General features: G+C 38.3%; 1 protein-coding gene across 8 annotated transcripts; it reads left to right on the forward strand.

Annotated features, from left to right (window-relative positions):
• The first annotated feature begins 979 nt into the window (after positions 1 to 979).
• Positions 980 to 14,613, forward strand: LOC113169980 (RAC-beta serine/threonine-protein kinase-like). Of its 8 annotated transcripts, none has more exons than XM_026371792.1 (14): positions 980 to 1,087; positions 2,188 to 2,327; positions 2,513 to 2,641; positions 2,806 to 2,917; positions 3,070 to 3,220; positions 4,759 to 4,890; positions 5,585 to 5,650; positions 6,979 to 7,047; positions 7,178 to 7,300; positions 8,823 to 8,951; positions 11,232 to 11,446; positions 11,544 to 11,631; positions 13,747 to 13,849; positions 13,967 to 14,613. In XM_026371792.1, exons 2-14 carry the CDS (start codon positions 2,282 to 2,284, stop codon positions 14,044 to 14,046), a joined length of 1,443 nt encoding a protein of 480 aa, XP_026227577.1. In that variant the 5' UTR covers positions 980 to 1,087; positions 2,188 to 2,281; the 3' UTR covers positions 14,047 to 14,613. The 8 variants fall into 8 exon arrangements, with proteins under 8 accessions (XP_026227577.1, XP_026227575.1, XP_026227576.1 ...); XM_026371790.1 differs by having other exon boundaries at positions 986 to 1,117; XM_026371791.1 differs by having other exon boundaries at positions 986 to 1,117; positions 2,191 to 2,327.
• The last annotated feature ends 2,083 nt before the right edge of the window (positions 14,614 to 16,696 follow it).

Here is a 16,696-nt window from a genome sequence, read left to right on the forward strand (position 1 = left end):
TGGGTAGTCCAAGCGAAAACTAGTAGTATCTTTCTTCATGACGGTGATAATGTTCAGGTTCTATTAAAAAATATTTAAGACAGTTGTTAATTCAACATTCATCCATTATTCTAAAGACTTTGCGTTAAGGGTGGAAGAAGTGTTGGAGCAAATTCCATTGCACAAGAAGGGGGGTTCACCCTGCACAAGTTACCAGCCACCAAGTAGAAGTCATCAGAAATCTGAAACAGATTGGAAAACATCCCAAACTTTACAGAAGCCAAAAAGAAGCTTAAGGCCTGTGGATACCCCAAGTGGGCCTTCAACAAGGCACCATCCCGTTCCAGAAAAGGGACAACGGAACAGTCTGAGTCCTAGGGCCAACGGAAAAACTTGGTCATTCCTTATATGACTGGTGTGTCTGAGAAACTGAAAAAGGTTTTTTGAAAACACTACATATCTGTTCACAAACACACTTAACAACATTTGAACACAGAAATGTGACATGTTTCTCATATTTACAATATCTCTTCTCAGCAATCATGTTGCTACCATAGCCTTCATGACTCATTGTGAAAGCAGCTGTGGCTCATGTTCCAAGGTGGATGGACAGTTAAAAGATGTTTCAAAATTACAATTCAGTGTCACTTAGTTCAAATATTTGCTTCTGAGTTAATATGGAGTAGTCTATTAATTGGGTCTTTAGTATTGTTCAGTTACATTAATGGTTATCAAGTCAGCCATTGAAAGTGGAATTTGAAAGTGGTTTATGGGCAGGTGCAGTAGCACTAGCACTAAAGAATTCAGTGGCAACTGGGCTGGTCTTCAAGTTCTTGAAGATGTTGAACTTCTAGATGAAGCCTTCTAGATGGAAGTTGAAACGTCGTCAATAACTAGTTGACAAGTTGAAAACAAGCCTAGTTGACACTGAACAGCAAATTTGGAATATGCGCTGTCTTGCCTGCAGGTGGTGCTGTACCTTCAGAGAGCATCGATCATCTATGGAATGCCAAGAAGAAGAGAGTCCACGGTGTTTTTCCTTAGTTGATGGCCTGCTCTGGACTTAGCCTGTCAAAACTGCACCGACACGAGAGAAACGTGGGATAAAGTCAGTGAAATGTAATGTGTGTTAACTCCTGTACGTATAACATTAAGTGGCATATATAGACACGGATGTGTGATTACGAATCTAGCAGAGGAAAATAAAACTTACTGCTAATAAGACTAACTCAAGTTGCCTCGCTATTAGCAAAGGCTAACTACATCACTAAAAGCAGTACACAAGAAGGCATATGATCGCTGATGCAAGGGTGTTTAACGCTATTAGGTTACTTTCAACGCACATGACATGCAAGCTGTTTTATGTTCTTGAACCATTAACATTACGTGGTTTATTGGTGGTCCAGGTGTAGATAAGGTTAGCTACTGTAAATACAGACTCATTGTCAAATGCTGGTGGGTTAACTAACGTTAGATAAAAATGTTTTTCTGTACCCAGTCTCCCGTTAATTATGACTTTACGTTACGTTAAAAGTTAACGTATTACTGGCAGCATAACATTGCAGTGAACTTAATGCACTCTGTGTCTACAATAAGTGCCATTTTAACCTTAGCTAAAAGCCAACAACAACAGCTAACAGATATTGGCTAGTGTTAGCTACACGTTAACTTAATACGAGATTTGACTGATATTAAGCTACTACATGTACACTTTAGCCAATGATAATAGTTTAACAAGTTATAAAAACTTTTTCCGCTAACTTACTCGAGATGTTTTCCCACAGTGTGTTATGGTTAATTTAACTTTAGACGTTAAAGAAGTTAACTACTGGCAAATTGAGCATTTCTGTCAACCGGTTATGTTCGATGCTTAAATTTAGATCATGACGTTAACATTACACACTTAACATTAACATTGTACGTTAAATGTAGGTACAGGTAGATTTGTAGATGTCGTTTTACGTACGTGTTCCTGCATACACATATTAAAAATTACCTTTGGTTTCAGTAATAAATCTAATTGTAGTAAAACATAGGCCTAGTGAGTTTTTGTGAGCTGTGTCAGACTAGCCACGTCAGTTTATACTAACATTGTGTTTGTATATCACTGATTTAATTATGTGTATTTAATTTTAAACAATGATTACCCTGGTGGCTGTCGGCTGCTCAGTTATACTAATCCTGTTTCCTTTGCACTGCTTGTTGCAGCAGGTGCTTTTTGGGTTTGATTACACTGACTGAGACTTGAACAGACAAAGAGTGTTCCACTGTTCCTGACCCTTTCTGAAACACATCTCTCGCCATGAATGAAATTAATATAGTCAAAGAGGGCTGGCTCCACAAAAGAGGTAAGGAGCAGGAGCACATTCAGGTTTTGCCATGTTGATATTTAAATGACTCAAAGACTTGGTGTTACAGATTGTTGCCATTATGCTCAGACATCTATAATTTTTATTTTTAGATGCCTTAAACTTACAGTGACATTTATGTTGGTTGAATACATTGATTGCATCGCTTGCATTTCTTGGCCCAGGTGAATATATCAAAACATGGAGGCCCAGGTATTTTATCCTCAAGAGTGACGGCTCCTTTATTGGCTACAAGGAAAAACCTGATCTAAATGACCAGACTTTACCACCCCTCAACAACTTCTCAGTGGCAGGTCAGTCCTCCTAATGGCAAACAGACCTCTAAACAATGACTTTAATAACCATTGATTTTCTTTTGTCCAACCCTCTCAGCTGAATGGGGTTGAGTTACAGTTCTGACCCCAGTTTTTACATCTTCAGCAAGTGTCTGAAAACACAAATTTTGTGTATTTAACAGAATGTCAGTTAATGAAGACAGAAAGACCTCGGCCCAACACATTTGTCATTCGCTGCCTGCAGTGGACCACTGTCATTGAACGCACCTTTCATGTGGATAGCAATGAGGAGAGGTAAGATCAGGGCAATATATTATACAAAGCTGCCTTTTGTTCATGACGCTTAGTGTTTGTCAGACTACAGGGAAACATTTTAAGTGATGTCTAAAGTGGCAGTCAGTGACCCATGTGTGTAACAGACTCTCCAATCCTTTTTTGCTTTTCAGAGAAGAGTGGATGCGGGCAATCCAGTCCGTGGCAAATAATCTGAAAATGCGGGAACAGGATGATGAAGAACCAATGGATGTTTTTGGTTCACCCAGTGAAAGCAGTCTGGAGGAGATGGAGGTGGCTATGTCCAAGAGCCGCACCAAAGTGGTAAGAGGTTTAGACATAACAGATAGGAAGCCCTTGTTTTATCTAGGCATGGCCATGAGACACAGTGACATTTTTGCAGTGTTTAGGCTTTCCTTGCAAGGGCAATTGAAACATTTGCAACAGTTTTTAAAAAGAAATAATACCACTTCATCTCTACATTGTCTTACATTAAATATACATAATGCATTATATGGTATATATGGCTACATGTAGCAATGTTGCCTGCTTCTGTACCAACTCACACAAAGTGCACAAACTGACAATTATACATTTGTTCTGTCATGAAATTAAAGTTAGTGACAGCTGATCTCATCTGCTGTTTGACAATATAAGCAGCAAACAAGTAACTTATAGGTATAACAATACACTAGAGAAAACGTCTTATAGTTAACTGATCACAAATGGCTCTGTTCTCACAGGAAAAAAAAAAAGGTGGCCAGACATACTTGGCCGCTGTTAATATACTTGGGCTGTGTTTATTATTTTGTAAAGGAACAATAAACCAATCATAGGGGGAAGTATAGCGTATATAAAGAAAACAACATGTCATGTATTTATTATTATTATTATTATTATTATAAAATTACCAATATAGGTGATCAGTCATTAAAGAAACATGCTAAGTTGAACTATTAGCTTCTCAGACAACAATGCTACATTTGAACAGTAAGACAACTCCAGTCACAGAGTGCCAGACATTAAACTTCTTAAAGCTCAGAAGGATTTTATGATGGACACCAAGATAGCAAATTGTTGCCTGAATAGCATTGAATCTTCAGCAAAAGTTAGTTTACTTTAATTTATCATGACAATCAGTAGTGATAGTTATTCTTTTATATTAAATATTATTGATCTAAAAGTTCAGGGTCTGACATTCGTACTCTGTGGTGCATGTGCAGACAGGGGAGCATGTGAGACAAACGGATGATGAAACGATTGCGATTAGTGCTAATTAGCTTTGCGATCTAAATAACACAGAGCAGACTGGGCCTTTGGTTCACGCCTGTAAAAGCCTTTCGTTACCTCACGATGATGCCTCAGAAATTAATGTGAAGCAAGTGATTTATATGTTATCTGTTATGTTGAACCATGTTTTCGGTGGCTTGCAAATTATTGACTCCACCTCCAGAGTGTGTTTTTTCAGTGGGTGTTTTCAGTATAACAGGCTCAGCTTTGGCTGCAGTACTTATAACCAGCCATACATCAAGCTAACACTGACAGAATAATATAACATCCTCATGAGCAACAACAAAAATAGGTTATCAGCAACTTAACACACAGTATTAGGTTTGATGTTTTAAGTTTATTGTTTCACTCGTCTCACTTTCACTCACATATGTGCAGTCTTACAAATTGTTCCTTTAAAGGGCTGAAAGGTGCTCGAGAGATAAATTGTCACTTACCTTTCAAGATTGCTTTTCAAAGGCTTATAGGTTTTTTGTTTCAGTTGTATGTTTTTTTTTTTACACAGTATCTGATATTTATTATCACTTCTATTATTATTTTCTTCTCACATCTTGGCTGTCTCTGCTTTACAGACAATGAGTGACTTTGAGTACCTGAAACTGCTTGGCAAAGGGACATTTGGGAAGGTAATTCTGGTCAAAGAGAAGTCCACTGGAGTACATTATGCTATGAAAATACTGCGCAAAGAGGTCATAATAGCAAAGGTGAGAAACTGAAATTGGAGTTTACTACTCACTATATTATCAGTTGTTTGATTTAGGGACATGTTGCCATACAAACAAAACTGTGTTTACTCCTCATTGGGGCCTGTGCTGCAACTGCCATAAAAGTAAAAACGTGCTGTAGTGAAGCAATAATTATTTCAAAAGAGATCAGAACTTTGAATTAACAATGTAAGCTTAAATTAAACAAGTGCAATGAAACTCTTCAGACACACAAATTAGTCTTTTTAGGCATGTAGATAAGATGCAGAGCTGCAGTGTTTAAATATATTACTTAGCCTACATACTGTTTGCAGTTTGCACAACTATAACTGTCAGTGCTGGTATGTCAGCAGCTGCGGCAACTACCCTAGACACCAGCTGTCTGCCGTCTATCTGTCAGACACATTTCAGTTGTCGTCAGCATTGATGCAGGTATTGCTACAGTGATGCCACACTAGGCAGCTGCTGATTCAGGGAGAGGGTGTCCGAATAAGATCAGAGTCCACTGTATGAATCAGCTCCATTTTTTCTACCACTGTAACTTTTTGACATTTTGCTGCTTTCATCAGATTAAAACAAAGATAATTTTAAGCCAGAATGTTATAATCTTAATGCCTCCTTCTGATTAACATTTATTTAGATTTACATTTTATGTTGTTTTCTAAGCTTCTGACTACAATGTGTTTGTTGGCAGGACGAGGTGGCCCATACAGTTACAGAGAGCAGAGTGTTACAAAACACACGACACCCCTTCCTTACGGTGAGATCACTTGCAAATGTGCCAGATCTCAGTGCTGTGCCCCTGCTGGATTCTTTCACTAGACACTTAGCTCACAAATGACAATACTTATAAGCATAAACATTGTTTGTGTCCTTTAGCCACATTGGTGGCATACAATAGCTCTAAGGATGGCAATGTCAGTCCACTACTTCAACTACAACATGATTATAAATGATTGCTGGACTTTTTTGTTGTTAGCTTAAAGGTTTCACTATTCACCCGAGTAGCTTCTTTAGTTTAGTGGGTTAGAGACTCAGATTTATCCTCTAGGCTAATATAATTTCTTGTTTGACCTTAATAGGTTTGTTAGGGGGACAATAAAAAGAGTGTTGGTTGGAAAACATTGTTAGGCTATTGTACCCACAAATGTGCTGTTAGGTGTGGCCTCACTTGGAATATATACGTTTTACCTAAGACTTATGATACTAACTGTAAACAAAGCAGTGTTTACTTACCAATTTCACACTAGTCAGTCTGTGATCAGTTTCTTCATTCCAGATGGTCATGTTGTTGTTAAAATATTCTTGTATTTTCAGATAAGATGACAATGAAAAATAAGGAGAGCCTTGCTCCCTCTCATGTACATTGTTTGCTTGCTTGCGTCTCTTCGGATTTTAATACTTGTGCACTGATCTGCTAAACTGAACCGCCAATCAGACATGTTTCTTGAACCGACGGGAACCACTACCATTAAGCCAGTCAGTCGGTTGAAAAGCTGCTGTGTTGGTCAAAAGTAATTATATTTACTTATTTATTAATTCATATTTATACATTTTATTTATTTACTTACACTATATTGCCAAACGTATTTGCTCACCTGCCCTGATTGGCATATGAACTTAAGTGACATCCCATTCCTAATCCATAGGGTTTAACATGACATTAGTCCACCCTTTGCAGCTATAACAGCTTCAACTCTTTTGCCTCATTTGTATAGATGAGCGAATACTTTTGGCAATATAGTGTATAATTTATGAATCAGAATTTTGAGAACTGCAAACTGCAAGGCTTTGCTTCCCTTTGGACAAATATTTGATTTGAGTTTATTTTACTTGGGGCTTCTTATTGCTGATATGTTTTCATTTTGAAAATATTTAGTGTTATTATTTGATGCTAATGTTTTTTTATCAGTATTTTCTATGGTAGGTAGAATAATGGAAAATATTTAACTCTGCTTTTTCATCACTCGGCTGTATTGCATGGAGGTCTTTTTGGCTTTTGACAGTGCTATGTTAGTGTAATTCTTCAGCTGGTTACTTGTGTTTTTATTATTTTGTTGTTTTTATGTGATAATTTTCTTTCTGCAGACACTGAAATATGCCTTCCAAACGCACGATCGGCTCTGTTTTGTAATGGAATATGCAAATGGAGGCGAGGTGAGCCCTCACAAATACCCCCTACAGTCACAAGGAGATACACTGTCACTTTTTGTAAACGGCTTACCATCACACTCATACAGATCTTCTCTAATAGGTTTTTGATTCTTTCTGCGCTTGTGTCTTTTAGCTCTTTTTCCACCTGTCAAGGGAAAGAGTGTTCACAGAAGACCGCGCACGCTTCTATGGTGCAGAGATTGTGTCAGCACTCGAGTATCTGCATTCACGGGATGTTGTTTACCGTGATCTTAAGGTGAAAACTCATAGATTCAGTCAGCTCTGAAACAGATAATACAGATAATATTAAGGAAGATTGTAAGATTTGTTTTTTGTTTATCATTTGAAAAAATATCACAGTTGAACAAAATGTAATCAATTTGAAGCATTTGATGATCTTTTGTGTCTTTATTGAAGGTAATGGTAACAATGTTTTAATAAATGATTGAACCATATTTGCAGTTTCCCACGCAATATACAATTTGACCACCCTTTGAAACTTTCCAAAAGAATTATGACATACGTGATTTCCCCTGAACTCTACTGTGTTAGTAGTTACTTGCTTACAGCAAACACAGTGTGTATATAATTATCCACATATTAACAGTTAGCAGCTTTGTTTAACTCTGAATGTCTTTGTTTCTAGTTAAAATGTCAAACACCAGCTCAGATTAGCTGTCGCTAACTAATGTTGGTTTCTATGATTTAAAATAATGTCAAAACAAATGTGCTGTTGTCAGTGTGTATGGTTTCTTCAAGTTGATGGTGAGACAAGCTGTACAGTAGTACAACACTGCTGTATGTTAAATCAAAATCAGAAGGTCAGTAATGCAGCTAAACAGTGGTCCTAAACATGGAGGTAAATCAGAGACACAAAATTCCTCTTTTGGAGCGGCTCAGTCAGAGCTTAGACGTGCTGTGAAAAGACCTTCACACCAGGAGTCCTAAGAATATGACTGAACTAAAGCAGTCCAATAAGTAAGGAGGGACCAGAATTGCTCCTGGATGTTCAAGCAAGAAAACGCTTGGTTGAACCAGTTATTAAACCACTGTTGCCATTACTTGTCTACCATCACTCTGTACAGTCCTTATGCACTCTGGACTACACGGCCCTGATGAATCAGGTCCGGATAATTGTGCTGAGTTGCACATTTACACATGTAGGAGAAATACATTATCCCTCTGCAAAATAGGGGCGGATGGGGGCGTTGTCGCTGTGTAGAGCCTGCTGTATAGAGGGGCTTAAAGGAAACACCCTCTTCCTTGCTGTAAATACTTCTGACTATTACCTGCTTGCAGTCTGGGTAATCTTCGAGCTGAATAAGTCAGACCTTTGCATTCTCACATGCAGCTCACCCTCATCTAGAGAAGTTGAGGGTGTCAGTGCATTTGTGAATCTTAGAATTACTGCATTTGTTGATATGTTATTTTGTTGAAGATCAGATCCAGGATGTAAACTGTGCTTTTACAGTATGAATGCAACTCTATCTCTCTCTGGTTCAGAGTCATCAATAGGTTGGCTAACTTTTTAATCTTAAAATAAGTTAGGATTTATTTTTGTCAAACTTTATAGCTTGCATTAGATTATTCTAACAGACAATGCTAAAATTAAACTAGTCTAATTTTACAGATCAGTCTGAAATGTCATATCTGTCTTCTGAAACATAATTTGGATTTGATTAGCCTTCAAGGCTAATCAAAGTTTGATCAGTAATCCAATCATATCCATATCATGATTGTCAGACTCACATCTGATATGTCTTGTTTTACCCTGTCAGTTGGAAAATCTGATGCTGGACAAAGACGGCCACATCAAAATTACTGATTTTGGCCTTTGTAAGGAGGGCATTACACCAGAAGCTACCATGAAAACCTTCTGTGGAACTCCAGAGTATCTGGCACCAGAGGTAAGGCATTAAAACTGACTGTATTGCCCATGTTAAACACAGTTTTTGACCTCTGCACAAACATTCCTATTTTCTGACACACTGGATTATGCACCCTTGGCATCATAAATATAAAAAGTGTGTTGTTTTTGCCTGAGTGTGCAAAATACAGGGAGGAGAACATGGAATACATAAAACTGAGCACTGGCAATCATGTCTAAAAGTATTGTGGTGGCTGTGATTGTGTTTGTATGCAGTACTTTTGAAAGGCTGATGCAATCTGCTTGTGCATCAGATTGCTGCTGTTATTTGGGCGAGTAGGAGGCATAGGAGAAATGTGGGGAACGTATGTTAAACACTTGTGTTAATATAATTGGAATGATCAAAAATATCATCTCTGTAATCATCCAATTTTGGGGCTGTTGGGTGAGCTACAGGCATATTTGGACTATTACCTACTACAACAATAGCCACATTATACTGTTTATGCCAATTTTCTTGCATCTCTCTATTTTATTCTGTCTGGGTCATTCCAGCATACTGTAGCTGTTGCTGCTACTGCAATCTTCTAAAGTAGGTGTTCATTTATTATTTCCCAGGTCCTGAAATTCTTGTTACAGAGAATGAATCATTGAGAACTATAAGAGAATATATGCTTTTTTATTTTTTTTATTAATGGTCATTCTTTGAATTCTCTATGACGCACCATTGAAACATGCAGAACTCTTATTTAAATACAGCCACCTTATTATGAACCTTATTGTGCATATTATTTGTGAAAAGCACAATTTTCAATATTGAAAATATATTATTGTAAATCAGGCTCTTAATGCCTACATTCAATTATTACCGCATTCAACTTAGTCTCAGTATTTGTGTGTATGTTTTTAAAACTTGTGCATGTGAACAAAGGGCTTGACCAGTGCCCGTATTTATCAAAAAGTACCTATCTCAGAGTAGGTGTTCACAGCTATTATTTAAGAATTTTACTCCTGTCTCTTGTTAGTATTTAGATGCATTTATGTTCCTCAGGCTCCGTGCTTCAGCACATTCAATTTGAATTAAAATGCTGCACAAAGGCAAGCTGGAAACAACCTTGTAAATCAAGGAACACAAATAATTTATATAATGAAATAAGACATAAGCTTCCATGTTTCCTTGTTAGTGACCTTAACCTTGTAGGATGCACCAAAATATGCAAACCGCTGGTAAGCCTGAAAAGACAAAGGCCCTGAGCTGGACTACCCTACAAAACCTTAGCACCTGACTTCTACAAGCAAGGCTCACTTTCCAGCCTTGCTTATGACACATGCCGGCCAGTCTGTCATAATATAGCTTTTTTCCCCCAGAGTTCTTCTCAGTATGCTCCTTTTCGCATTGACCTCTAACATGACAATGTGCTTTGTTTCTTCTGATGCAAGCACCATGTCAGGCAATATGGGGTGCTCTTTGCTGCAAGAAGAGAGGCATTTAGCTGCTGATCCATGTTTATGCCAGCTGCCAGTCCTGTAATGTGCTGACGAGCCCTGTTGATGATGGTGAGATGATTGGCCACTTTCCAACATATAGAGAGAGGCTAATCATCAAGTATTCTTGGTGGAACCTTGTATTGTGGCTCCAGAACTGAGCACCATTTGAAAGCCCTAAAAACAAATAACAAAAATAGCTGTACCCTGTTCAGTGAAATCCCCAGTCTGTTATCTTGGACAAGTTACTTTTCTTACTTCTTAGTGTTAGTTTCCACACAGTCTATTCTCTGGCAATACATGGTGGATATGTTATGTATATGCATGTAATATGACATTACGGATTCCAATATTATATATTTACGGTTATAATAATTTAGTTATTCACAAACAACCTGTAGTGTCTTCAGGGGCGCACTTGCTCCCCTAGTCCTGCCATCATTGGACCTGTTTACAGACATGCACTGCATCCATGAACCTATCTAGGCATTACTCAGAGGAGCTGGGTCTGAAAATACAAATTTATGAGTCAGCTGGACTAGATATTAAATGGACTTTACCCTGTGAGATCCATAGTGTAAGGTTCGTGTAATTTGTGTGTGTGTGACTACAGCAGTTCACTGACTGAATTCATAGAGAAGAAGTAGGCATCTTGACTACATTTCAGTCATTTGACTGGCGCTGTTTCGATGTGCTGTAAAAACACTGCGATTTCTGCAATAATTTTTTTGCATATATGCTATAAAGGTAAAAAAATAACTCACAATTCCAAACTCAATTTCAAAGCTACTTCTTAGATGAGAAATTTTCAAGGCAGATGTCTGTTCTTCTACAGGTCCTAGAAGATAATGATTACGGCCGGGCGGTGGACTGGTGGGGTCTGGGTGTAGTCATGTATGAGATGATGTGCGGCCGTCTGCCTTTCTATAACCAGGACCACGAGCGTTTGTTTGAGCTCATTCTCATGGAGGAGATCCGTTTCCCCAGAAATTTGTCGCCTGAGGCTAAGTCCCTGCTAGCTGGCCTCCTCAAGAAGGACCCGAAACAGAGGTACAGTACTTTTGTATCTCACTTGACTCATCCAGACTGTGTGTGTTCTTTTGGAAAGACCTACTTAAGTCGTAAATTATCTTGTGTGGACTGACAGGTTAGGTGGAGGTCCCAATGATGCCAAAGATGTAATGAGTCACAAATTTTTCAGCACCATCAACTGGCAGGATGTGGTACAGAAGAAGGTAAGCCTAAATTATACTGAGACTAGAGAAACAGTGACCTTCAGTGACTAGATCGAATGCTCTTGGTCCTAGAATCTGGAAATACATAGAGATCAGGAAAAAATAAATTGATTTCTATGAATGAGAAAAGGAAAGTGTTCCTTTCTACCACATTATTCACAATGATGTACATCAGATACAGCCATAAACTAGGCGCTTTTTGGAGTTGTTGATCAGATCTGCACATTGTTCAGGAGGAATTACAGTTCTTCTTGGCAGAACAGCTTTAGATCATATTCTTTGAATTTCTCGTGTGTGGCTTTCTTCAAATCTCTATTGGTTTGAGGCCTTGGCTCTAACTTGGCCACTCCAAAAAGGTGGATTTTGGTTTTCTGAAGCCAATCTTTTGTGGACTTGAGTGTTTTGGGTCATTGTCCATACCATACTACAATTGTTATGATGTTTTCATGATGATATGCTGTGTCCTTTTTACACCAGATGAAGTGCTGGTTGTTCTTTTCAAATTGTTCAATATAGTTTCAGTTTGTTGTGTTCTTAGGGTCATTTTTACAGGCCGCCCACTTCTTGGTAGAGTAGTTACAGTCCCAAAGTGTCTCCATTTGTAGATTTGAGTTTCAAACGTTTTGGAAATCACTTTGTAAGGCTTTCCAGCTTTGTGTAAATCAACAATTCTTGATCGTAGATCCTCTAAAAACTCTTATTTGTGAGGTATGGCTCACATAAGTGTATTCTTGTGCCATCTTGTGTTTTTTGCCAGTTAAAGTAGCTCTACTCTTGACTCAGATGAAGATTAGATCAGATGTTTTAAGAAATTAATGCCCTGAAATTCCAAAAGGGTCACATACTTTTCCTCGCCACTTTATGTAGACAGATTCTTAAGAATTATTTTATTCTTAGTGATTATTATATCATCAGAAAGCCTCGTAAGTCTATATTCTTAGTAAAACTGATGTAATTGTTTAAAATAACTAAATAAACTAAAATATTGTATTTAATTTATACAGTTTTTGGAAGAGTGTCTTTTATTCTTGTAATAACATTTAACTTTACTGAAATATCTAAGCCAAGAAGAAACTTAAAAGCAAAGTGCTGTTTATCTGGAGGTGCCAGATTTTTTGGATTATTATTAAAGTGCAGAGAAAGTTGCAGAAGACCACTGAGCTGAAAGTCTAGCCTGGGATCTTTTGAGGTGAGGGAATTGCAAGACATCGTTTACTGGCAGAATGCACCGGACAGGAGGGATTGTAGCCCGGGATGAGGGAGTTCAGGTAGACAGGTGCTGTTGAGTTGATCGTTTTGTAGGCAAGGGTCAGGGCTTTGAACCTGATGTGGGCAGCTACAGGAAGTGAGTGAAGAGATTTGAAGAGTGGTTTAATGTTCACTCTTTGGTTGTTAAAAGATATGATTTTCTGCTCATCTGGAGGGGCATGATGATGCATGCAGGTAACCCCGTTAGTAACACATTGCAGTAGTCGAGACAAGATGACACAAATTAAATTGTGTAAAAGTATTTTTGTATCTAGTTTTTTTTTTTTTTTTAAGGGTACATCCGAAACAATTGTTTGTTTAATTTATTGGTGTTTTTGCTATATGTGAAATCTGATTTCTTATAGACATACATACCCCTTTATCCACTTGCCTTGATCTGAATTTAACTAGTTACCTCTAGCATGCACATGGGTTGGCACGTGGAGTGGTTAGATGCCTCTAACCTCTTGAGGTCTGGATCTGGACCAGAATCTGCTAGTTGGGGACCACTGCTGTAAAGTGAACATGTTGTGTTTTAAGATCAAAAGATGGAATTTAGAATTTCAGATTTTACTTACCTGTTACCTACTGTAGATACATTAAACAACAACATAGCTGAATTGGTATCACATGAGCTATATTTTAATGAATACTTTTAACTACGCTGAGTATCCTGCATTCCAAAGGCTTGATGGGAGTTGGTGGACAGTGTTGGTAAGAGATAATATGGCCCTGATCTTCCAAGTATTGTCATATATGGACAAAGCAGCTGAAATCACAGACCCTTTTCTACATATAGGGATTTTTATAGACTTAGAAATTAAATTAATTAATTTAATTAATCTTTTTCCCTTCCTGCCTCCTCAGCTGACCCCACTCTTTAGACCACAAGTGACATCAGAGACAGACACCCGATACTTTGATGAAGAGTTCACGGCACAGATGATCACGCTAACTCCTCCAGACAAGTGTAAGCGTCATCTGACCAACTTTCAGCTCTGCACAGTGACATTGGCTGATCCATCAAGGTTTCGTTTCCCAGCTGCTATATGGCAAATTACTGATGCTTTTGCTTTTGTTGTTACAGATAACAGTCTGGACTGTGAGGACCCCGGCCAGCAAGCACATTTTCCCCAGTTCTCCTATTCTGCTAGCATAAGAGAATGATACCATCTCTGCCACATACATTCATAAACACACACAAACATGAGGCATGAACACCTTGGTCACATCCCTTAAATCTATAAAATGACGACCTCTGTCTTTATTGAGGTTTTGGTCCCAACAGGATCTAAGTGCCTCGACTGGTGGCCATATCGTTTAACAAAACCCCCCGTTATCCACACTACAGACAAAGCCTGGCCACATTGACTGTAATGTATCAAACTGGACTTCAGTACCTCACATGGGCATCAGCATAACTCAACAACGTAATCAGGACTTTGTTGTAGCACCTTCAGGTGGCTTATAAACAACAACAACTGCTGCTGCTTTTTCAGACTGTAAACCACCGGTAATTTTTAACACTCTACTTTTTATGGTTTTATGAGAAGCCATACGGTTCCTTTATGTTTCCAAGTGCTCTTCTTCAGAACTAGCTGTTACCACTGGTGAGATATATGAGGGAGGAAGAGGATTAGAAGTTTGTCGTTTGTCAGGTGTTTTTCTCTTAGGGGTGTGTGTATCTCTTTGTCTTTTTTTTTTTTTTTTTTTTTTTTTGAGAAAGTGGGGGAATCAAATTCAAACTCAACGTCATCGGTTTAGCCCGAGTCTACGAAAGCATGAGCTTTTGTGTGTATTTATTTAATGCAAGAAATGCATCATGAACAACAGTTGAATTGATAACAAATGTCAAACAAAGTCTTTATGGAGAAAAGCTTTGACAAAGTAAAACATACTTGTGTTAAGTCTGCTCCCAGCTCAGAATTAGATCTTTAACACATCAGTCACAACATTTAACAAGCCCAGTAAGCACATAGTTACAATTTAAACATCTCATAAAATCAGGTCTGTTTGCCCCAGTTATCAAAAAGTCAGTTGCCAGAAAGTGGCATCAAGTGTATGGTCAAATTTATAATCCCTTTGATGACTTGTTTCAATTACGCCAATTGGGCATTTGTATAAATTGTGTTATGTTAGCTAAGTTGAATTTGGTATTTGTACTTAAACTCAGGTGTTATATTGGCACTAATATTGGAATTTGGAAGAAAGGATAACCAGCCCAAGCAACTGATTTCAAAGCTCATTTATTAACATAGAGAACATATTTGGAAAGTCAGCCTTTGTTGGCCTCCAAAGCTTATTTTATAATATTTCCATTCTCAAGTGTTATATATCTTTGTAGCCTTTCTATGAAAGCTGTCTTTGCTCTGATCATAACTCACCATGGTATACTTTACTTGGTGGAGACCTTTACACGTTTGAAGTGGCTGACAGTTTGCATGTTTTCATGTCCTGTCATCTGTCATCTTCATATAAACCATACTGTTCTTACATTGTTCCAGTGGATTTCAACTGCTGCTGCTTCTCAGACTTGAATGTGCCACAAGATTTGGTTGAACGTGTTCTAGCTGCAGAGCTGAAGAAATCATGCAGCAAGTACAGTATGTCATTAACATGGTCCATTGCGACATTTTGTGTTTGAGTGCAATGTGGATTCGCAAGATTGTCTTTTACTGTTTTCATATTACATATGCTCTTATTACCAATATCAAATGATAACCAGGAAGGGTGCACCATTGAAACTTGCAATTCTGGGTGTTATACATACACAAAAATATGCCCAGCATTGTATTGGTGCTACACTGAGTGTAAATAAAGAGCTAGTGCAGAGAACCTGCCCAACATGTTTGCAGAGCCTTCTACCACATATGCTGTTATCATATAATTTCCGTTATTTTTGTTTTAGTTTTTTTTTCCCGTTTTACTTGTTAACTGTTTTCCTTCGTCCTTTCTCAACCTACTCAAATTAAGGAAATATGTTTTACAGTTATTCCATTCAAACAATTTTTTTCTCTTTGTTTATGAATGTAATTCTGAAAGACAATGATCCAATACACATTTTTAACTGTCTTAATACACCTTTGTTCTTTGTTCTGTTTGTCCCTCCACTCAGTCGTATTAATCCAGGTGAAAAACACTCACTGAAAAACATGTGAAAGTGGTGGATGGTAAACAGCACTTCATCTTGACACAAGAACCCGATTTATTAGTCATGTTGCCCACCTCAACACATTTAATCTGTGTTGCAACAGCATGAGACAGATGTGCCCAGAGATGAGAGAGGCAAAGATGATCAGCTGGATACTACTTCCATAGAAGTAGAGTATGGCAGGTATCAAAACAAACTGACTGTCCAGTACAAATATGTCTTTGCAGAGCTACTTTGAAACAAACAGCTGTTGAGGCATGACATAGACACTGATCGTGTATGATCACCAATCGCCAGCACTTGACTGACTAAGACGGACTTTAATGCCCTTTTTAGCTTCCTAAAGTCCTGTGGCAATTCTGTCTTTATTTCTGGCCCTATTCCTACCTTAGGCAGAGGAATAGGGCGCTTCAGCTGAATCCTCAATCTTCATACCTGGCTCCAGTCTGCCTGCAAGTCTCAGCATCTACGATTGCAGCCATCATGGCAGCCGCATGCTCGCTGCTAATATGCAGCATGCCATTCAGTGTACACCTCATTACCGATGGTCTCTCCTTTTAACACCTGGAGATCCTTCCCTCCTACCTTCATCTCAGATCTGCTTCCCTCATCTCCCCCTCCAGCAAACAGGCTATAGAGCAGTGCAAAGAAACTTTTCTAATCTTG

Source organism: Anabas testudineus, chromosome 14, assembly GCF_900324465.2.
Source record: "Anabas testudineus chromosome 14, fAnaTes1.2, whole genome shotgun sequence".
NCBI classification, from domain to species: domain Eukaryota; kingdom Metazoa; phylum Chordata; class Actinopteri; order Anabantiformes; family Anabantidae; genus Anabas; species Anabas testudineus.

What these genes read in the sequence shown, in the direction of transcription:
- LOC113169980 (XM_026371792.1), top strand. Translation starts at nt 2,282, where the DNA reads ATGAATGAAATTAATATAGTCAAAGAGGGCTGGCTCCACAAAAGAG. An exon ending in GTGGATAGCAATGAGGAGAG is followed by an intron (nt 2,918 to 3,069) that starts GTAAGATCAGGG and finishes TTTGCTTTTCAG; the next exon opens with AGAAGAGTGGATGCGGGCAA. An exon ending in CAGAGTATCTGGCACCAGAG is followed by an intron (nt 8,952 to 11,231) that starts GTAAGGCATTAA and finishes GTTCTTCTACAG; the next exon opens with GTCCTAGAAGATAATGATTA.